Below are 13,737 nucleotides of genomic sequence, written 5' to 3' on the forward strand. Positions count from 1 at the left end.
CAAGGAGATCACTTGTTTGTTCAGCAGATGTCATGGTTTTAAATGATTCATGTATGACATACACATATGCATTGTGACCTTTACCAACCAGTATAGTTTTGAAGGCAAAAAGATTACTTAAATGTTCTCACAGGGATAGATCTTTATGACAGGAATGCTCAATTAATCATCCCAACAGACCCTGACCTTTAGCCTAATCTTATTAGTTTAAGGATAAGAGATCATATGCCACAAAGCAGGGTCAAAGTAGAAATACTGGACAGATGCAGGTTGTTGTGGTGCGGAATCATTGGTTGTTTCCATGAAACTCCCTCTAACTAACTGTATAAAAAGCTATGTCAGTTCAGTTCCTTCACAACTAATATCCTATTTTGAGCATCTACAGAAGAGCAAAGGCAGGCACCACCATGGTAAAGTTTCTACTGCTGGCTTTGGCATTTGGTCTGACTCATGCTCATGCTGAGGTAAATTCATTTGGTCTGTGAATAGGTTTAATGTTCTTCAATAGCTTACTTCTGTGGATGTGTTGTCTAATTCAGTTTGTCCATGCAAGTCCATATTCATAAAATGACCTTTCTGACTTTTACTCAGTTACCACTTCCCAGCCAGATTTCTCGAAGATGAAACAAATGAACTAAGAAAACAAAGGGTTGAATTTGCAGAACATAGGCGACCAAAATATGAGTAGATCCAAAAAGTCTTACGTTTAAAATGCTATGTAAATTGAGTTATCTTATTACCCTTTATTAATCTTCATCTCTAGAAGCATAATTTTGAACTAATAAACTATTATTGATGTATATTTTTAATTATTTTACATATTTCCAAAGATTGGGATCAGAGATGTTAGTATCTACTAACATTCCAATTGCATTTGTTGTTTGTTCAGCCTGAAGGAAAGTGGGTTACCATTACCATCGCTTCTGACAATGTGGACCGGATAGCAGAAGGAGGACCTATGAGAGTCTACTTTCGAGAAATTACTTGTAATGAGGATTGTAGTCAAATGGAAATGACGTTTTATGTCAAGTAAGCTAATTGTCAATGGTGTAACCTGAGCAGACCGCTTATGTTCCACAGATTTTTATGTTGTTAAATTTACAGGAGAATGTTCTGTTTCTGATTATGAAACTGAAAATCTCATCCTCAGAAATGTGATTATGTTGCACCACATAAAAGAATCTGTCTCTAATTCTATGAGTGTTTTCTGAGAATCCTTGTGCCTAGAGGCCTGTGGTTGAATTTTATGCCCTAATATTAGAATCATGATACTCTAAGGATCTCACTTCTAGTAAGTCAAAAGGTAGGTGTGAGCATTTTGTCAAAGTCATGCATGTTATATTATTTAGTCATAGTGTTATAAAAAATTATTCCACACACAGGTCAGAAAAATCTAATTTGCAAATCCAGGTCTGTTGTTTTAAATCTTTCTCTATATATATTGTTTTATTTGTTAATGAATAAAGAATAAATACCTTTTCTTTGATAGGGCAGAGTAGAGCTAGGTGGGGGAAAACAAAGCTAACTGCTGGGAAAAAAAGAAGTCAGAGTGAAAAAAGATGCCATGTAGCCACCAGTGTGGGAAGAAATATGTTGCAAGTTGGAACCTTATCAGTAGGCCACAAGCCTTGTGGTAAAATATAAATTACTGAATGGGTTAATTCTACATGAAAAAACTAGCTAGAAATATGCTTAAGTGATTGGCCAAGCAATGATTTAAATAATATTGTTTCTGTGTGATTATATTGGGTCTGAGCTACTGGGAGCATGTCTCTGATGCTCTAGTTCAAAAATTTTCTTTCTGATACTCAGATGACAATGTTCAATGAAAGAGTGCATAGGACTATAAGAACTTAAAATACTTAGAACTATTAATTTGTTCTAGTCACAGTTGTAATTTTAGGTTAAACATAAAAACATTTAAAACAAATTAATAAAATATTGTGCACATGTTATTGTTGGTCTAGAAAGGGAGAATTAATATACTGAAAATCATACTCAGTGAATAGAGAAATTTGGACAAGGAAGAAAATAGAGTCTTCATAGCACTTGGAAAAATGCCACAAATAAAGTAATTCATATGTATGATAATAAACAGAGTGGTATTTCTAAACAAGAAATTTGAAAAGTAAGGTAAACAGAGATTTGTCTCCTCTAGCTCTGAATGCTGTTCATAGATATTAAAGTATCTCAAGTTCTTTAAAACCTGAAGATATTTAATATGAATTCACAAGATAAATACAATAAACCATGATTCCTCTGTTTGATTTTCAGAGCGAATAACCAATGTTCACAGACAAAAGTCACTGCGTATAAGCAAGAAGACGGCAACTACAGAACCCAGTGTAAGTATGGGATCTGGGCACTTCCTCTATGAACAAAAGCATTGTGGGTGAGCACATACATGTTGACACCTCAGCCACCCATAGGTACATGGACCTAGAACAATTTTGGTTACTGGGAAAGTTATCAATTCTTCCAACCAACTGAGATATTCTAACAAAATCTCTCCAAATAGTTTCCTGCATGACAATTTGTTTCTAGATAATATTCAGTGTCTTTTCTTTCATACAGCATCTCAGATTGTTATTGGACAGGCCTGCCACTCCCTAATAGGTCTCAGTGGCCTCAAACATCTTTGCAAACTTCATGGTTCAGGCTATCAAGTACTTATATTATAGAAATTATCTATCATCCTGGATTCATATAGAATTTAAACAATGCTATTTTAAAGTTTCCTTTTCTTATATTTTGTAAAAATCATAACATTCAGATCATTGGATGATAAAATTCACTTTTGAAAAGCAGTTAAGGGAAAATCTGTTTAAGAATTTCAAACTGACTACCTCAGTTTTGCTAAGATAATAGCAACACTATTCAACTCAATTATACCAGCATAAATTTTTGTTGATTTTAAATGAAGAGAAGGTATATTTTTCTGGCAAAAAAATGCTTTTCTAACCTTACATGGATATGAAAATCAGTCACATAATAGAAAATGACCAAATACTTAAATCCATTTATTTTCCTGTGAACCATTTTATCATTCAATCAGTGTCTGTAAGTGGAAATATCACATGCACACACACACACATTCATGCACACACAACAGAAAGAGAGAAAGATAGTGAGAGAGACAAAGAGAGAGAAAGGAGACATATGCACATAGAAACATACATAGAAAGATTAACTCACAAACAATATGAATGTCTGGTAAACTTAAAATATTTATTCTTACATTTTACATCTATAATCTTACAAGAAGAAAACTGTTTTGCACATTTCTAATGAGTACAGTCTCTTTTTGCTCACCAGGTCTTATTATGGTATGACACCAAAGTTAACTTTCAGGAAATTGACAAGTGGCCTTTTGGATCTGGTTGAAATGGGAAGGAATAACCAAAAGAGTGATTCCACAGATCTTGACACAAAGAATTCAGAAAAAAAGGAAAGTGTATGTACCTAGGATGCACTATCCATTTAAAGAGTGGAAAGATTGGCCACCACATTACGACGGGATATGTAAAATGAATGACTACAAGAATGCCTTTGTCCACGTGTGTCATGAGATAGTGAATCAGAGATAACCGCTAGAGTCAGGGTCAATATTAATGTTTTGTCAACAGGTGACGTCAAACAAGGTAGAAAAATGAATGACACTGAGTTTTGAAATGTGCCTTTATTGCAGTTGAAGGTGATCATTTATTTAAACCTGTGTTTGCAACAGAAGACAACATAGTCCTTGCTGGTGATAATGTGGATAGAGCTGATCGGAGAACAAAATTGATTTTTGTTCTTGGTAAGAATGATAGTGGGTTTCCTGAAACATTAATTAAAGTATAACCCTGTAAATGAGAATTAAGACAGATTTGCCCACCAAATACAGTATCATGGTATTTCCAAACTCCTGTCCACTAAATGACAGTCTGTTTGTTTTGTGGACTAACTTTTACATTATATTGCAATTCAAGTAGCATGGTCATTGAAGACTAGGGGAAATGGAAGAAGGCTATTGGAAGAGTTTATTTTCATGTTTCCTTACTGGAAAGAATAGAGTAAATATTATTTTCCCAAAATTCAGACCATTTTGGATGCCATTTGATCAGGTGTGTACTAAATTAAAACACGAATTCTAAAGTATAGATTTGGGAGAAATATGAAGGTTCCATTGACAGGCTTCATGACTCTTCAGTGTTATGTTTTTGAAAGTGGATAAGATTTTGATGAGTGAATTCTCTAGAGAAGGTGTTTTTAAAAATTTTTTGATGCATCATGAGACCCTGAGAAGTGATGTCATACCAATATTCAAACTTTGTTTAAAGTGTCCATGGAACTTGTGAAAATTTTTATTGCCTGTATTGACTCACCAAGTGTAAATGAATTTGGAGCAGTTGGGATTTTTATTGTATATTGTGGTGGGATATTAAGGACATATTGTAAATTCTCCAGAATTCTACTGAACATGTCTCTGACATTGTCATTCATGCAATGTAGGAAAAGGTCAACCCTTGACTCCTGAGCAACATGAGAAACTTGAGGCATATGCTGAGGAACATAGCATTCCACCAGAAAACATTCGAGAAGTTCTGGCAACAGGTAACCTCAATGAATATTTTTATCCATAGCATTTATATATATTTATACATGTATATCACTGTATATTCATAAATACATGTGTATTACACACTGAGTCTTTCTGTCTGTCTGTCTATGTGCCTATCTATCTATCTATCTATCTATCTATCTATCTATCTATCATCTACCTATCTATCCATCAACAATGTATCTATCAATCTAATCAATAAGATCCCTGAATCAGATTATATCTAGCCATATGCTACCTTTCAGTTGTTATTTCCAGCAACAATCCTTGGGGAGCTGTTCTCATATTCATATGAGAACATTTCTGTCAATCTTTACCCCATTTATGTCCTTTTACAGATACTTGTCCTAAATAATGACCTTCTGTAGGTGAGTAGAAACAGGGGCCATGCCTATTCATCTTAATATTTGGTTGGATTTGTTCATATTACATAAAAAATTAGAGATTACTATGTGACCAAAAGAAAAAAATGAGTGTAAACTCTAGACAGGTTATTATTTTTCTTTTAAAACTGAGGATCTTACTGGGACAAAAATGAAGGATAGCATATTTTTATTTATAAAACAGTTTGAAGGATATTTATCTTACTCAGAATTGCTAAATTTTTCAATTTATATTCCATCAAAAAACTGTGTCATGACATTTGAAAAATATTAGTTATTTATGATTGTGGCATATGATTTGTCACAGATAAGGTATTATCAGGTTTTTAGTATATTCCTTGAAATCTTTCAATATAAATTTTCATGTAAGGCTAAAAATGTCATTATTTCCTGTCAACAGTGCTCCTTTAGAATCCAAAGCACAAGATATTGGTGATTTCTAGGAAAGGAACTGTTCATGTACAATTCCTTCTCTACACTCTATATTGTTATATTTAATTAAGTACTCATACATTCACAAGGGTGAAAACTTTCTTGTCTGGTCAACCATGTTTAATTTTTACTTATATGTCTACACAGATGACAACAAGATGAGAATTATGCATCATATCCTCTTAACCATGGAATCAGTATCACATTTCATCATTTCTTTCTAAATGCCTTTCTTCTTGCTTGTGAAGTCAGGATACAACATTCCAAATTTCTGACTTAACATTTTTTCTCTTCTTATGATCTATGAACTGTTCTTTTTTGAATGATTAAATAAATTTTTTCAAGAAGCAATAAGGACTTTGTGAAAAGAATCTCATTTAAAAAACACATAAACATTCACTAGCTAATTAAAATCACCACTCTGTTGTAACAAATGATATCTGTATTACTAAAACTTATTGTAATAATTGGAAACTTTACAATTACTGGAGAGTCACGGGCAAGAACTCTGCAGAAGTGAATTGTATGATGTGCTCTTATTTACCTTCAGCTGAAAATTAGTTATTTGTAGATAAATGGTCATAATCCTTTAAAATATTTTACATAACAAACTCTTTATTTCTGCTTGCATGTTACACATTATTTTAAACAAAGGATGAAATATGTTTTCAATAGTTCATATGAGGAGATTATCTCTTGTTAATTGACTGGCTCCATATCTGGCAGAGGCAGGTGTATCTCTGGGAGTTCCAGGCTAGACTGGATCCAAGAACAGGCTCTAAAGCAACAGAAAAACCCTGCCTAGAAAAACAAAACAAAATCAAATAAACAACAAAACATAAATTAAGCAAAAGAGAAAAGAGAAGAAATGTTGATTTGAAGATAGAAAATAAGAAGAAAAAAAATGTAACCAAGAGGACAGCCTGGTCTATAAAAGTGAGTTCCAGGAAAACCAGGGCTATTACATGAAATTGCCTGAACACAAATCAGCAATTTCCCAACTCAAACAAGGATGTTTACAGGAAAGGCAACAGATAAGCACATCAAAGAAAGTCCAGTGGAGCTGTAGGCACATCCTTCACACACTTTGAAACTTCTTCATTGCAAGGTCACAGAGTTAGGAAAAGATCTTGATCTTAAACTTTCCTTAATAGTAAATCTCTGTGTGTATCACGCTCAAACCAGAGGCCCTCAGAACTCATTGAAGCCAAAACAGAGCTATGGAATAAGGGAGACAGATGGAGGGGGGAGGGACGCTTCCCTCAAGAAAATGAAAACAAATCCCTACACAAACCCTGACACCTCAGTCCTATGAGGAAATTTGTAGCTCCAGTTGCCCACTTGTTAAAAAGACTTCTAACCGGGTAGTAGTGGTGCACACCTTTAATTCCAGCACTCTGACTGGTCTCCAAGAGCTAGTTCCAGTGCTGACTTAAAAACTAGAGAGGGTTCACTTTCTTATTTAGCTTCTCTAGGATCACAAATTATATGCTCAATGTCCTTTATTTATGGCTAGAAACTGATTATGAGTGAATACATCCCATGTTCCTCTTTTTGGGTCTGGGATACCTCACTCAGGATAGTGTTTTCTATTTCCCTCCATTTGCATGCAAAATTCAAGAAGTCATTCTTTTTTACCGCTGAGTAGTACTCTAATATGTATATATTCTACACTTTCTTCATCGATTCCTCCATTGAAGGGCATCTAGGTTGTTTCCAGGTTTTGGCTATTACAAACAATGCTGCTATGAACATAGTTGAACAGATACTTTTGTCATATGATAGGGCATCGGGGTAGGTTGAACCCAAAGAAAATCATATAGTCATCTGCCTGGAGAGGAGAAGTAGACAAGATTGCAGGGCAAAAACTGGGAACTTGCAGGTGAGGTGGCATGGGGCAAATGGGATGAGAAACGTGAGAAGGGAAGGATGGGAGGAGCTTGGGGGATTTGGATGGTTGAGATATAGGAAGGGTGGATACGGGACCAGTGAAGTATATATCCTAACTAAGGGAGCCATCTTAGGGTTGGCAAGAGACTTGACTCTAGAGGCATTCGCAGGTGTCCAGGGAGATGTCCCCAGCTGGTACCTTGGGCAACTGAGGAGAGGGAACCTGAAATGACCCTATCCTATACTGATGAATATCTTACATATCACCTTAGAACCTTCATCTGGCGATGGATCGAGGTAGAGACAGAGACTCAATTTGGAGCAACGGTCTGAGCTCTTAAGGCCCAAATGAGGAGCAGAAGGAAGGAGAACATGAGCAAGGAAATCAGGACCACGAGGGATGCACCCACCCACTGTGACAGTGGAACTGATTTATTGGGAGCCCACCAAGGCCAGCTCGTCTGGGACTGAATAAGCATGGGTTGAAACTGGACTCTCTGAGCATGGTGGACAATGAAGGCTGATGAGAAGCCAAGGACAATGGCACTAGGTTTCGATCCTAATACATGAACTGGCTTTGTGGGAGCTTGCTTGTTTAGACGCTCACCTTCCTGGATGTAGATAGAAGACCTTCGTCTTTCTGCAGGGCAGGGAATTTGGACTGCTCTTCAGTATTGAGAGGGAGGGGAAATGGTGTGGGGGGAGGAGAAGAGGATTGGGGATAGGGGGAGGAGAGTAGGGGGAGGGGCAATATTTGGGAGGAGGGGAGGGAAATGGGAAACAGGGAGCAGGTGGAAATTTTAATTAAAAAAGAATAAAAAAAGCTAGAGAGGGGTCTGCCCACCCACTGAGATGGCAGGGCTGATCTAATGGGAGCTCATAAAGGCCAGCTGGACTGGGACTGGAAAAGCATGTGATCAAACCAGACTCTCTGAATGTGACTGACAATGAGGGCTGACTGAGAAGCCAAGGACAATGGCACTGGGTTTTTATTCTCCTGCATGTACTGGCTTTGGGGGAGCCTAGTCTGTTAGGATGCTCCCCTTCCTAGACCTGGATGGAGGGGGGAGGACCTTGGACTTCCCACAGGGCAGGGAACCCTGACTGCTCTTTGGACTGGAGGAGGGGGGGAGAGGGAGAGAAATGGGAGGAGGTGGAAATTTTTTAGTAAAAAAAAAAATAAATAAATACACAGGAAAAAACTAGAGAGAAACCCTGTCTCAAAAAAACAAAAAATCATAATAAATAAATCAATAGATACATACGTAGATGGAAAAATAGATAGATGGATGGATGGATGGATAGATAGGTAGATAGATAGATAGTCCCACACCCCATCTTCTGTCTTCAGAAGGTACCAGGCACTCTCAGAGGGGTCACAGAGGAAGGCAAGCAGGCAGCAATTCGGGCAATGTATGTGTGTGATATCAAGCAAGCCTATATGCAGTGCCCTCTTCCTTTATGATAGGGCAATGGCAGTATTAAATTGGGGTAGGTCTTAGGATCACAAGAACCCAAATATCTGCTATACTCCCTGTCATCGGAAGAGGGCACTAGACCTGAAGATCTAGTTTTTGGTTTTTGGAAATTCAAGAAATTCCATCTCTCCAGTTCTGATTCTTTATTTTTTATTTTTTTTATTTTTCTTTATTTATTCTTTTTTAATTAATATTTCCACCTGCTCCCCGTTTCCCATTTCGCTCCCCTCCTCCCAAATATTGCCCCTCCCCCCACTCCCCTCCCCCTATCCCCACTCCTCTTCTCCACCCCCCAAACCATTCCCCCTCCCTCTCAATACTGAAGAGCAGTCCAAATTCTCTGCCCTGCGGGAAGACGAAGGTCTTCTATCTACCTCCAGGAAGGTGAGCGTCTAAACAGGCTAAGCTCCCACAAAGCCAGTTCATGTATTAGGATCGAAACCTAGTGCCATTGTCCTTGGCTTCTCATCAGCCTTCATTGTCTGCCATGCTCAGAGAGTCCAGTTTCAACCCATGCTTATTCAGTCCCAGACGAGCTGGCCTTGGTGGGCTCCCAATAAATCAGATCCACTGTCACAGTGGGTGGGTGCATCCCTCGTGGTCCTGATTTCCTTGCTCATGTTCTCCCTCCTTCTGCTCCTCATTTGGACCTTAAGAGCTCAGACCGTTGCTCCAAATTGAGTCTCTGTCTCTACCTCGATCCATCGCCAGATGAAGGTTCTAAGGTGATATGTAAGATATTCATCAGTATAGGATAGGGTCATTTCAGGTTCCCTCTCCTCAGTTGCCCAAGGTACCAGCTGGGGACATCTCCCTGGACACCTGCAAATCCCTCTAGAGTCAAGTCTCTTGCCAACCCTAAGATGGCTCCCTTAGTTGGATATATACTTCACTGCTCCCGTATCCACCCTTCCTATATCCCAACCATTCCAATCCCCCGAGCTCCTCCCATCCTCCCCTTATCATGTTTCTCATCCCATTTCCCCTTTGCCCCATGCCACCTCACCCGCAAGTTTCCAGTTTTTGCCCTGCAATCTTGTCTACTTCCCCTCTTCAGGCCGATGACTATACGATTTTCTTTGGGTTCACTTTCTTATTTAGCTTCTCTAGGATCACAAATTATATGCTCAATGTCCTTTATTTATGGCTAGAAACCGATTATGAGTGAGTGCATCACATGTTCCTCTTTTTGGGTCTGGGATATCTCACTCAGGATAGTGTTTTCTATTTCCATCCATTTGCACGCAAAATTCGAGAAGTCATTGTTTTTTACCGCTGAGTAGTACTCTAATATGTATATATTCCACACTTTCTTCATCCATTCCTCCATTGAAGGGCATCTAGGTTGTTTCCAGGTTTTGGCTATTACAAACAATGCTGCTATGAACATAGTTTAAGAGATACTTTTGTCATTTGATGGGGCATCTCTTTGGTATATTCCCAATAGTGGTATTACTGGATCTTGGGGTAGGTTGATCCCAAATTTCCTGAGAATATGCCACACTGATTTCCAAAGTGGTTGCACAAGTTTGCATTCCCACCAGCAATGAATGAGTGTGCCCCTTTCTTCACAACCTCTCCAGCAAAGGCTATCATTGGTGTTTTTGATTTTAGCCATTCTGACAGGTGTAAGATGGTATCTCAAAGTTGTTTTAATTTGTATTTCCCTTATCGCTAAGGAGGTTGAGCATGACCTTAAGTGTCTTTTGGCCATTTGAATTTCTTCTGTTGAGAATTCTCTGTTCAGTTCAGTGCCCCATTTTTTTATTGGGTTAATTAGCATTTTAAAGTCTAGTTTCTTGAGTTCTTTATATATTTTGGAGATCAGACCTTTGTCTGTTGTAGGGTTGGTGAAGATCTTCTCCCAGTCAGTGGGTTGCCTTTTTGTCTTAGTGACAGTGTCCTTTGCTTTACAGAAGCTACTCAGTTTCAGGAGGTCCCATTTATTCAATGTTGTCCTTAATGTCTGTGCTGCTGGGAATAAACGTAGGAAGTGATATCCTGTACCCATATGTTGCAGAGTACTTCCCACTTTTTCTTCTATCAGGTTCAGTGTGTTCAACTAATATTGAGGTCTTTAATCCATTTGGACTTGAGTTTTGTGCATGGTGATAGATATGGACCTATTTTCATTCTTCTACAGGTTGACAACCAGTTCTGCCAGCACCTTTGTTGAAGATGCTCTCTTTTTTCCATTGAATACTTTTAGCTCCTTTATCAAAAATTAGGTGTTCATATGTTTGTGGGTTAAAATCAGGGTCTTCGACTCGGTTCCATTGATCGACTTCTCTGTTTTTATGCCAATACCAAGCTGTTTTCAATACTGAGGCTCTGTAATAGAGTTTGAGGTCAGGGATAGTAATGCCTCCAGACGATCCTTTATTATACAAGATTGTTTTGGCTATCCTGGGTTTTTTGTTTCTCCATATAAAGTTGATTATTGTCCTCTCAAGATCTGTGAGGAATTTTGATGGGATTTTAATGGGGATTGCATTGAATCTATAAATTGCTCTTGGTAGAATTGCCATTTTTACTATCTTGATCCTCCCAATCCAAGATCATGGGAGATCCTTCCATTTTCTGGTATCCTCCTCAATTTCTTTCTTCATAGACTTAAAGTTCTTGTCAAATAGATCCTTCACTTCCTTGGTTAGAGTTACCCCAAGATATTTTATGCTATTTGTGGCTATCGTGAAGGGTGATGATTCTCTGATTTCCATCTCTGCTTCCTTATCCTTTGTGTATAGGAGGGCAACTGATTTTTTGGAATTGATCTTGTATCCTGCAACGCTACTAAAGGTGTTTATCAGCTGAAGGAGTTCTTTGCTGGAGTTTTTGGGGTCGCTTATGTATACTATCATATCATCTGCAAATAATGAAAGTTTAACTTCTTCCTTTCCAATTTTAATCCCTTTGATCCCTTTCTGTTGTCTTAATGCTATTGCTAGAATTTCAAGCACTATATTAAAGAGGTATGGAGAGAGTGGACAACCTTGTCGTGTTCCTGATTTTAGTGGAATAGCTTTGAGTTTCTCTCCATTTAATTTGATGTTAGCTGACGGCTTGCTATAAATAGCTTTTATTATACTTAGGTACGACCCTTGTATTCCTAATCTCTCTAAGACCTTTATCATAAAGGGATGTTGAATTTTGTCAAATGCTTTTTCAGCATCTAATGAAATGATCATATGGTTTTTTTCTTTCTGTTTATTTATATGATGGATTACATTGATAGATTTTCGTATGTTGAACCAGCCCTGCATCTCTGGGATAAAGCCTACTTGATCATAATAGATAATTTTTCTAATGTGTTCTTGGATACGGTTTGCCAGTATTTTATTGAGTATTTTTGCGTCGATGTTCATGAGTGAGATTGGCCTGTAGTTCTCTTTCTTGGTTGGGTCTTTGTGTGGTTTTGGTATCAGAGTAACTGCAGCTTCATAAAAGGAATTTGGCAATGACTTCTCTGTTTCTATATTGTGAAATACATTAAGGAGTACAGGTATTAGGTCTTCTTGGAAGTTCTGGTAAAATTCTGCATTGAAGCCATCTGGACCTGGGCTTTTTTTGGTGGGGAGGTTTTTTATAACAACTTCTAATTCTTCGCGACTAACAGGTCTATTTAGATTGTTCACCTGGTCCTGGTTTAACTTTGGTATATGGTACTTATCTAAAAAAGTGTCCATTTCTTTTACATTTTCCAATTTTGTGGCATACAGGTTTTTGTAGTAAGATCTAATGATTCTCTGAATTTCCTCTGTGTCTGTGGTTATGTCTCCCTTTTCGTTTCTGATTTTGTTAATTTGCGTATTCTCTCTCCGCCATTTGATTAGTTTGGATAGGGGTTTATCAATCTTATTGATTTTCTCCAAGAACCAGCTTTTTGTTTCATTGATTCTTTGGATTGTTTTCGGTGTTTCTATTTTGTTGATTTCAGCCCTCAATTTGATTATTTCCAGTCTTCTACTTCTCCTAGGTGAGTCTGCTTCTCTTTTTTCTAAAGCTTTCAGGTGGGCTATTAAGTCTCCAATGTGTGCTTTCTCCGTTTTCTTTAAGTGGGCACTTAATGCTATGAACTTTCCTCTTAGCACTGCTTTCATAGTGTCCCATAGGTTTGAGTACGTTGAGTCTTCGTTTTCATTGAATTCAAGGAAGACTTTAATTTCTTTCTTTATTTCTTCCTTGATCCAGGTGTGGTTCAGTGTTGACTGTCCAGTTTCCATGAGTTCGTAGGCTTTCTGGGGATAGCATTGTTGTTGAATTCTAACTTTAATCCATGGTGATCTGATAAGACACAGGTGGACACTGATATTTTTTTGTAACTGTGTAAGTTTGCTTTGTTACCTAGTATGTGGTCTATTTTGAGAAGGTTCCATGCACTGCAGAGAAGAAGGTATATTCTTTCCTATTTGAGTGGAATGTTCTATAGATGTTTGTTAAGTCCATTTGATTCATTACCTCCCTTAATCCTCTCATTTCTCTGTTAGGTTTCTGTCTATTGACCTGTCCATTGGTGAGAGAGGAGTGTTGAAATCTCCTACTATTCGTGTGTGTGGTTTGATGACTTCTGTGAGTTTTTTTTTTTTTTTTTTTTGCTTCAGCTGCTGTTTATTGACACTCAGGTGGGCACTATAGCAACAGGCCTGGAGATGCCGCACAGTAGAATGGAGGTGGAGCGCAGGGTGTGACTGCAGTGACAGCTGAGAAGTGCGCAACGAGCAGTGGGGGAGGCCAAAGCTGTTGGGGAAGCAAGTCCGGCCCTGGGCCAGAGGTTATTTTCTACACAGGAACCTGAGCCCTGTGCCCTAAGCCTCTACTCTTGCTGTCTCCTGACTCCAGGCCTGGGAGTTCTCTGGGCAACTTTCTACAGGAGCAAAGTACACAAGAGATGTTGCTGCCCCTTTGTGATAAAGCCAGAGGGTTTCCAATTCTGCATTCCTCTGTCACAGAC

The 13,737-nt window shown here is 38.1% G+C and overlaps 1 protein-coding gene across 1 annotated transcript; it reads left to right on the forward strand.

Moving 5' to 3' along the window:
* The first annotated feature begins 407 nt into the window (after positions 1-407).
* LOC130881034 (odorant-binding protein-like) lies at positions 408-4,958 on the forward strand. Its single transcript, XM_057780202.1, has 6 exons — positions 408-464; positions 890-1,029; positions 2,275-2,345; positions 3,689-3,799; positions 4,495-4,596; positions 4,942-4,958. The coding sequence occupies exons 1-6, from the start codon at positions 408-410 to the stop codon at positions 4,956-4,958; spliced, it is 498 nt and encodes a 165-aa protein (XP_057636185.1).
* Positions 4,959-13,737: the final 8,779 nt, after the last annotated feature.

The sequence above is a fragment of the Chionomys nivalis genome, chromosome 9, assembly GCF_950005125.1.
Source record: "Chionomys nivalis chromosome 9, mChiNiv1.1, whole genome shotgun sequence".
In the NCBI taxonomy this organism is placed as follows: Eukaryota; Metazoa; Chordata; class Mammalia; order Rodentia; family Cricetidae; genus Chionomys; species Chionomys nivalis.